Raw genomic sequence first — 9,640 nt, forward strand, 5'->3', positions numbered from 1 at the left:
TCAACGTTGATAGTAAAAAAAAATCCCAGAAATTTTTTGAATGATATTGTAAATGATATTAACCTTCAAATTCTTATAATATCGGAATATAAAATATGTGATCCGAATTAACCATGCACGTGTGTTACAGAAGATTATGATCTTTTATGATGAACAGAGGGTAAGGGTTTTTCTTAAACAATATTATTATCCCTAATTTAATGAATTTTGTTTGGCAATATTTTAATATAAACACTACATATAGCAAAGTATATATTAAATCTCAATGTATTATTATTAGGAAAAATGTTTGACTTGGTAACAAAAATCTCCCTCCCCCCCTTCCCCCCGTATTGCATGTAAAGGTTGAAACCTAAAGAATTCGCACTAACTGCCTAAAAGGGGTCCGCTCCAGTCTTGAATTATTAATTTTGTTTGTCATAAACAAAATATTGTCTCACACTGAAAGGGGCAGCCGGGCAACCTGTACAGCCCAGCTTGTCAAAACAACTAAGATTTACAAAACATTACAAACAAAAACCATCAGTTGGACAATCTTACTGGAATCTGATTATCTCTACTGATAAATTATGCAACACTTATGACACATTTAAGTTTTGGAATGATTTTATTCACAAAGAATGTTTCTCATTGGTATACATTTCTATGCTCTTGTCTTTTCGGAGTTTATATTGGAAATTAAAAATTGCTGCATGAAAGACACTAGCTCCACATTCCTATGCATATGATTGTCATATGTATGAGAATCATTCTATAAAATATCCGTTTGATATCCTTTCAATGCATGACACTGTCTAGTGGTTTTTCTGCCACAATTACAAGGAAAACCTGGCTAAACTTGTGCTAAATCAACCACTTGAAGGCATCGCTATTGATGTTAAGCAATTATTCAAAGGGCCTTCTGGAACTGCTAGGTTTTATGACAGTCTTCCTTCCATACAGACCATCGCTGCAAAATAATTTGAACATTTAATTAGATGATTATAATATTATTTGGCAATCCAAAGAGAACCTGAAAATATAAGACCACAATTAACAGACCCCCCCCAAAAAAAGCCAATTTTACTTTACAATGAAATTGAAAAAGTAGTTAGTTGCATGTCAAATCATCTTTTGGCTATCGACAACAAATAAATAAAATCTAAATTTCGTAGCATTTACCCCTCCCCCCCCCCTTTTTTTAACTGAATTTGTTCAAGGTATGATGGTTTTACCCATTTTTAAATTTCAGTATGTCATGTTGTATATCTTTTATAAATTAGATGAATTTCTAGCAAGTTTCTACGATATTCTTTATCATTTGACAAAATACTATGCATCTGAATAAAATTGTTTACTATTTGAAAAAGCCCGCCTTCTTTTACTTTAATTTACTTCCCTTTATTTCACATAGCAACACATATTAAAAACTGCCACATTTGACTGCATATCAATTTTTTCCCCCAAAAAAAATATATGTCAAAAATCAAGATGTTCCGACTATAGGTTAGTATTAAAAAAAAATAATTAAAGGATGGCAATATTACAGGTTTGAGCCCTGACGACACTTAAAATCGAAAATTCACTTATTTACCTATCATATGAAAATACGATGATGTGATAAACTTAACAATTAATAATTTACCTGGTGCATTATCATATTCACATTACGTTGACACGTTTTAGTTCGTCTGTGTTAGCTCATTTCAAGCTCGTAAACAATGTACAACATTTCCGCTGATCTTTACCGATTACCTCTAGGCATAAGAGCGCACTGTTTACAGGGGAGGTAATATTTTGTCACCGGTTCACGCACTGTGATGATTTCAATGATATGTTAATTCAGACATTTTTTTTCAGGATTTGGTTTGGCAAGCGCCGCTATTTGTAAATTCAACGTATCATCTGTGACAGATTCCAATAGAAAAAAGTACTGCTCCTATGGTTGTTGTTTTAAAAGCATAGATAATGTATGCTGTCCTAAAACGGGTACTTTGTAAGTTTGTTAGTAAATAAAAATGTCATTTTGATATTTACGTAAAATACTTATAGAAAAAATTATCATCTCAACGTGACTATCTTATCTCACGAATTCCCTTAGGACTCATAGCAATAAATCCTACGTGTATTTAAAGATAGACGAAAAATAGCAAGAGGGTTTAATTTGTAGAAAATACAAAGTTGGGAAAATTAAAATTGTAGAAGTTAAAACAAGAGGTGGAAGTTACTGAAAGGAGAATTATAACACAAAATACAAAACGAGGTACATCAGCTTGCAATACACTAAAGACTAAGCAACATGAAACACACCATCAACGACGGGGTGATCAGATGCTCTGCAAATGTAAATAAAGGCAACAGTAGTATGCCGCTGTTCGAAAGTCATAAATCGATTGAGAGAAAACAAATCCGGGTTACAAACTAAAAACGAGGGTACCACATTAACTATAAGAGAAAAACAACAAAACTACAGAACAATGAAATGCAACAAAACACTATAGACAACATACATAGAAACGAACTACCGGTATCAGATAATAACTGTCATATGAAAACCTATGTTATCAGATGCTTTACAAGTGTACACCTAATTATTGTGCTCTACAAATTTAACATTTGATATAACGTTCTGATACCACAGTTACAACTAAGTCTACTTCATTTATGTTCCTCATTTTGACAATTTGGTCAATTGAAATCAAAAATTACTGAAATAATAGATCACCTTTCCTTATTCAAAATCAAAACAGAAAACAACATGTTTTGTAAACCTCGGGGTATCTTAAACTGTCCTATGGATATTCATATGTACAAATCATTCTTATGCTTTAGTTCATATTTCGTTTGTTTTTCTTTTTTAAGGTCTATCGGAGTTTACGCTGGAATGGCAGTAGGCGGTCTGGTATTTTTTATTTTAGTTTTTTTCTGCTGGTGTTATTGCTGTAGGTCGAAAAAATCCAAAGATGAACAAACCGAGGAAAACCCTCAGCCAGCAATGCCTTACACGCCTTATACTGTTGGACCTGGTAAGCAAACATACATTCATATAATTAAGGCATGGCACTGGTTACAGATCTTTGTTATTGTTAGAGAAAGAAGTTTGACCTTTTTTTAAATTCTAATGACATCCAATTTGATACCTTAAAAGTATTTGCAAGGGCAAACTTGTTACCGTAATAGATTTATGAGATTAGATTTATGGTATTAGCGACTTCATAAGCAAAGAAGTCCAACTTAGTCATGTTAGTTTCTAGCATGTGTATATCTTAGACATTGCCATATTGTGTTAAGTTTCAGGAAAGAAAGAATGCCATGCTTAGTTAGATTCATAAGTTTTGTATATAAAAGTAAAATCATGATAAAATAATGAACTCCGATAAAAAAATTTAAAAAAAAGTCCCTAATCATAAGTCATGTTTTTTTAAAGTATTAAAATAAACATTTTCACTCAGATAACATATTCTTTCAGCTTATTTGAAATTAACTTTAAATATTGTTAACATTTTGTAACTTACAGTGGTATAAAAGATCGAAATCAATTTTCCCTTTAAATTAATAAATTAGAATGATTTTAAAATGATTATTTTGATATTAGTTTTATAAGAAAAAATATGACATTACTTTAGAATTCTGACAAAATTATTTGCGCGAAGGTAAAAAAAAAAAGAACGTCAATTCGAAAAAATAGGAGTTTGGATTACTTCTATTATATTGTTTTTAACTCACCTGGCCCGAATGGCCAAGTGAGCTTTTCTCATCACTTTGCGTCCGGCGTCCGTCGTCGTTGTCCGTAGTTAGCTTTTACAAAAATCTTCTCCTCTAAAACTACTGGGCCAAATTATACCAAACTTGGCCACAATCATCATTGGAGTATCTAGTTTAAAAAATGTGTGGCGTGACCCGGCCAACCGAAGCATTAAGAGCAAATCAGACCGGGGTAAAATTGTTTATCAGGTAAAGATCTATGTTTCCTGATATTTTCAGACAAATCGGACAAACGGTTGTTGGGTTGCTGCCCCTGAATTGGCAATTTTAAGGAAATAATATCGTTTTTTGGCTATTATCTTGAATATTATTATAGATAGAGATTAACTGTAAGCAGCAATAATGTTCAGCAAAGTAAGATCTACAAATAAGTTAATGTGACTAAAATGGTCAGTTGATCCCTAAAGGAGTTATTGACCTTTATAGTAATTTTTTACCAATTTTTCGTAATTTTTTTCTAATCTTTTACAAAAGTCTTCTCTTCTAAAACTACTGGTCCAAATTTAACCATACTTGGCAATAATCATCACTGAGGATTTAGTTTTAAAAATGTGTGCGGTGACCCAGCCAAACAACGAAGATGGCTGCCATGGCTAAAATAGAACATAGGGGTAAAATGCAGATTTTGGCTTATTACTCTGAAACCTAAGCATTAAGAGCAATTCAGACATGGGTGTTAAATTGTTTTGCAAGTCTAGATCTATCTGCTTTGAAAATTCAGATGAATCCAACGACTGGTTGTTGGGTTGCAGCCCCTAAATTGGAAATTTTTAAGGAAATCTTGCTGTTTTTGGTTATTAGCATGAATACTATTATAGATAGAGATAAACTGTAAACAGTAATAATGTTCAGCAAAGTAAGATCCACAAATAAGTCACATGACCAAAAAGGTCAGTTGACCCATAAAGGAGTTATTGCCCTTTATAGTAAATTTTTAATAATTTTGTAAATTTTGTAAATTTTAACAAAATAGTTTCCTCTGTAGATAATAGGCCAAGTTCATTATAAATTGAGATAATTGTATGAAGTAAGAATGTTCAGTAAAGTAAGATCTACAAACACACCACCATCACCCAAACACAATTTTGTCATGAATCCATCTGTGTCCTATGTTTAATATGCACATAGACCAAGGTGAGCGACACAGGCTCTTAAGAGCCTCTAGTTTTTTCTTCTTTAAATTGTGCAAGATTAATTCGAAATCAATAATATTCGGAAACCAAGTACAGTAATATAGTTCTCATCCCAACGCATGGATTTACAAATAAATGACATGATACGCTTGTTTAACAGAAGAAGGATATCGTTTCATTTATTTGCTTAATATTCCAACCATAAAGAGATCCAGTTTTTCCGTAAAAAAATATATAGAAAAATAGCATTTACAAATAAATGACATGATACGCTTGTTTAACAGAAGAAGGATATCGTTTCATTTATTTGCTTAATATTCCAACCATAAAGAGATCCAGTTTTTCCGTAAAAAAATATATAGAAAAATAGCATTTACAAATAAATGACATGATACGCTTGTTTAACAGAAGAAGGATATCGTTTCATTTATTTGCTTAATATTCCAACCATAAAGAGATCCAGTTTTTCCGTAAAAAATATATAGAAAAATAGCATGAACAAACTATAATAAACATTGAAATTATGAAACAGATACAAAAGATATCCTACTCTAGTTACTCGTAAATATGTCTATGTAAAGGTATCAACCTCGTTTTTATAACAAAAAGAGATGTGTTATAATAGCAACAAAAAAAAAACCACACGAAATAGTAGGACGAGGATGCACCGATGTAAGTCCCAGAACTGCCTTAAAAAGAAATAAAAACACAACCATTTCCCTTAGTTACCAATATACTAGTAAGTGGGTTTAATTTATTAAGTTTATTGGTGTTGGTTGCAAACGTACGGCAAATCTGTGAAACATATGAACAATTTATCTTAGATAGCTGCTAATAAAGATGAATGTCCTCAGAGGTATCAAAAACAGTACGTTGATAACTATTGGATATTGTTAAGTGTATTAGGAAGCCTGTTAATTTGGATGTTTAAGGTGGTATGGGTGTCTTTTGCCATCTTGGATTGTAAAAATCAGAGAATCTAAGGTCCATATTTTCTATCAAGTTAGCAAACTTTGATGCAGGAATGCAGATATTTAATGTGAATTTTAATTTAAAAAACCAATTTATAAGAATATAAATTAAAAATATTAATATTTTTACAAGTGTAGATTATTTTTGGTTGTTTTTGAATATTTTCAAATTGGCATTTAAGGGGAGGTAACTCTAAAACAGTGCATTTTCTGAAGGACTCTTCATGAAATGTTCATATTTTGTCTTTTAGCCGGAAAAAAACGTGCGGTGACCCTATCTTTTCTTTTGATATTCTAAAAGCATTGTCTGAAAGCTATATTTTCCATACGTATTATACAATTCTATCATTTTGTTTAGTTTCTATTCATAAAATTATGTTTTTTCCTGTATAATCCATACAAAATTTGTCATTTTGTCACAACCTGTAGCTTGAGAAAATGCGCGGTGACCTATCATTTTTATAATATTTTTGAACATGTATCAATAGATACTACATTTTTACAAAGTATGGACAAATTCTATCATTTTTATTTTAGACTCCCATACCACCTTAACTTTGTATGTAATCTTTTATTTTGATACTGGCATTATTATGCTATAAGACTTTCAAACCTTTCAAGGAATGCTCACCATAGTTTTCTTTAAATAGGGGTACAAACAACAAAATAGAAAATAACAACCCTGAACAAAAATCCTTTTTTTGATTCGATATGAATTAATTTAATGTATTTAAAAGAATTGACACAAATTGTTGCATTTTATTTAAGGTGCACATCCTCATGGAATGACAAACGACAACTTTGCTGGAGGTTATAATTTACCAATGCAAAATGCACATCCTGGAGGATATAATGCACCAATGCACAATGCACATCACGGAGGATATAATGCATCAATGCACAATGCACATCCCGGAGGATATAATGCACAAATGCACAATGCACATCCGGGAGGATATAACGCACCAGTACATACAGCGCCAGATATCAAAAGTAAGAAGAGCTCAGTACAATCATCACTAAAGCATGCAAAGACTGGATTTAATATTGCGAAAAAGGTATATAAAACTGGGAGCAAAATAAGCAAGCACTTTAATGTAATGGATGATGATGACACAGAATATAACCATACGTTTGAGTAATGAATAAAAAATATGGGTTTGTGTGTGAACAATTTAACGTCATTTGGAATAACAAAATTATGTGTTAAAGTATGACTTGTCTGTACACATCTTAGCGTACATGTTGGCTTCTTATTTAAAAAAAAGCTTTTTATCAAAATATAATTATTGACGAATCCTTGTCATTATTTTCTTTCTTTGAGCCTCTGACATTTTTTGGAGTTTGTATTGCTTTTGAACACGTTACATAGTAACAGGTGATAATATGACGTTTTTGAGGTTACAATTGGAGATACAGACGACGTATATAACCCTGCAGTTTCCTGAATATATACTGACATTGATATGTTGGTATCCAATCACAGAACTCGACACATTTATAATCCGTAATATATAGCATTAACACAGAAAAACTGTTTCCATCTTTTCACTGCATGAACATTTGGTAGACTTTAGAGTATTTGAAATAAGAAAGAAAGAAAATACCAAAAGGGAATTGAAAAATATCCTATCAAGAATATGAAAACATCAACATCAAGGTAAAAAAAACCAAATACGATTAACGGACAAACAAAAATAGCAACAAACATAACATAGAAAACTAAAGACTGATCAATACGAACCTCACAAAATACCTGGATGAACTCATGAGTCGGATTCACAAAGACATAGAAAAAATTAGTAAAATAGATCGTAAGTCATAAACATTTCAATATTTTTACGATCAATTGTAGTCGCACGGGTTTATTTTTCGCGAAAGCTACCCTAGAATGTTTAGCACCCATTGTATTTTTTAAGTACAATGTATGTATAATTACTGTAAAAAGTAATGGTCGATAATATCACCATCGCAAAACTACAAGTGGAAAAGAAAGATACTAAAGAGACATTCAATCTCACAAAACACAAGCGCCATGGCTGAAGAAAAAAACGGATCAAAGGACAATATCTATAGAACATCACACAAAACAGAACATAGAAAACCAAAGACTACGCAACACGAATCCAATCGAAACTGGGGGTGAGCTCAGGTGATCCAACAGGGTAAGCAGATCCTGCTCTGCTGGTGGCACATGTCGTATTCCTAAAAGTAGTACAACTCGGTGATAAGTCCATGAAAAATTAGGGGTGATTTTAGGTACTCCGGACGGGTAAGCAGATCCTGTTCCATATTTGGCACCCATCGTGTTTCTCATGTCATAAACACAATCCGGTAAGTAGTCTTATCCGGTAGGTCACATTCATGAAAGGTAAGGGGATTGTAGTTACGACGTAAGGAACATATCCGATACCATATGTGAAACGGTTATTCCATATCGGTCAACAAACTCGTGATGACGTCCGTAAAATTTGCGAAGGGATGATTTCAACTTCACCTTTTGGAACTCTAAATTATTCCTGGGATCATAATCCCTTAGTATTTCGAAAAATATTTTTTAGATTTATTTGCAAGACCATATGATAATTCATGTCGAATCCGAAGTGCTAATACGAAGGTTGTTAAAATTCTCTAGGATGATACCTCTACCAGCAGTCGCATTGATCCACTTGTAGTACATAAACTCATTGTAGATAATAGGATTAAAGTTGTATATGTTTTCTCATAAGCAGCTATTCTCGGTCAAGAAAATCACGAATTCACAAAGCAATCCTATTTTTGCCGAAAATTTTCAGTTACTTATTGCACAATAAAAAAAATAACTTGCTTTAGTGCATATGTCTTTGAAAGAGCTGCAGAATATGTTTTTACCCTTCAGAATCACATACGGGGATGTAGAATTGTAATAGAATGTGTTGTATCAGGTTTACAGGGTTTGCCCCACAAATAGAACTAAATAAAAATGACCACCTTTTACTGTATCACTTCATACAATTCCCGTGACAATATCTTTCAAGATAAGCTGCATCAAAGTTACATTATGGGATGTACTTCAACTGGTAAGTACCGCTTGGCACTTTTTATGTTTTTGATTAGAGCGCCACTCATGAGTCTTCAGTTGACGGAAAGAGCGTCTGCTAAAGAAAACTTATATCGTATTACTTGGATGAGTTTATTTATAAGTTTATAGTTTGCTTCGAGGAGATTACTTTGGACATGCATCTCACATTTTCCCTCTCCAGTTCATTGTGTAAAATAATTAGAAATTCTTAAAATTATTGTATAGAGAACAAATATAATAGCACTTCATAAAATAGATAAAAAATGATATCATTTCAATTCATACGTTTTGTGGACAATCATATCTTTCATCGGTATTAATTATCTCGATAAATATATATATTCAAACTAAACCGTTTGATAAACTACTTGTACTGTGTTTTGACGAAGAGATTCATACAAAAAGTTAAAAAAAGCAAGAGAAAAATTTAAAGTCCGTAATCAAATTCTAAAATCAAAGAGTTAAGCACATTAAACAAATGAATAACAACTGTCATATTCCTGACGTAAAACAGTAATTTTTTTTTGGAGAAAGTGGTGGATTAAACCTAGTTTCATAACAAGCTAAACCTGTTACTTGTATGACAGTCGCATAAGATTCCATTATATTGACAACTTTATGTAAACAGAACAGACACACATAATAGGAAATATGTCAATAGCAGGTGTGCAACAGTGAACGTTGTGTTATAATCTTAATAAATATATAAAAAAAAGTTAAGTGAAAGCTTA

At 32.1% G+C, this 9,640-nt stretch overlaps 1 protein-coding gene and 1 long non-coding RNA gene across 2 annotated transcripts; one reads left to right on the forward strand and one right to left on the reverse strand.

Annotated features, from left to right (window-relative positions):
• Positions 1 to 588: 588 nt before the first annotated feature.
• LOC134726825 (uncharacterized) lies at positions 589 to 1,747 on the reverse strand. Its single transcript, XR_010108650.1, has 2 exons — positions 1,625 to 1,747; positions 589 to 949 (listed from the first exon to the last, which is right to left on the reverse strand). It is a non-coding gene; the product is annotated as an uncharacterized LOC134726825 (long non-coding RNA).
• Positions 1,748 to 2,833: 1,086 nt separating this feature from the next.
• Positions 2,834 to 7,139, forward strand: LOC134726826 (uncharacterized). The gene is made up of 2 exons (XM_063591233.1): positions 2,834 to 3,005; positions 6,617 to 7,139. The coding sequence occupies exons 1-2, from the start codon at positions 2,864 to 2,866 to the stop codon at positions 6,988 to 6,990; spliced, it is 516 nt and encodes a 171-aa protein (XP_063447303.1). The 5' UTR covers positions 2,834 to 2,863; the 3' UTR covers positions 6,991 to 7,139.
• The last annotated feature ends 2,501 nt before the right edge of the window (positions 7,140 to 9,640 follow it).

This window comes from Mytilus trossulus, chromosome 7 (genome assembly GCF_036588685.1).
Source record: "Mytilus trossulus isolate FHL-02 chromosome 7, PNRI_Mtr1.1.1.hap1, whole genome shotgun sequence".
Taxonomy (NCBI): Eukaryota; Metazoa; Mollusca; class Bivalvia; order Mytilida; family Mytilidae; genus Mytilus; species Mytilus trossulus.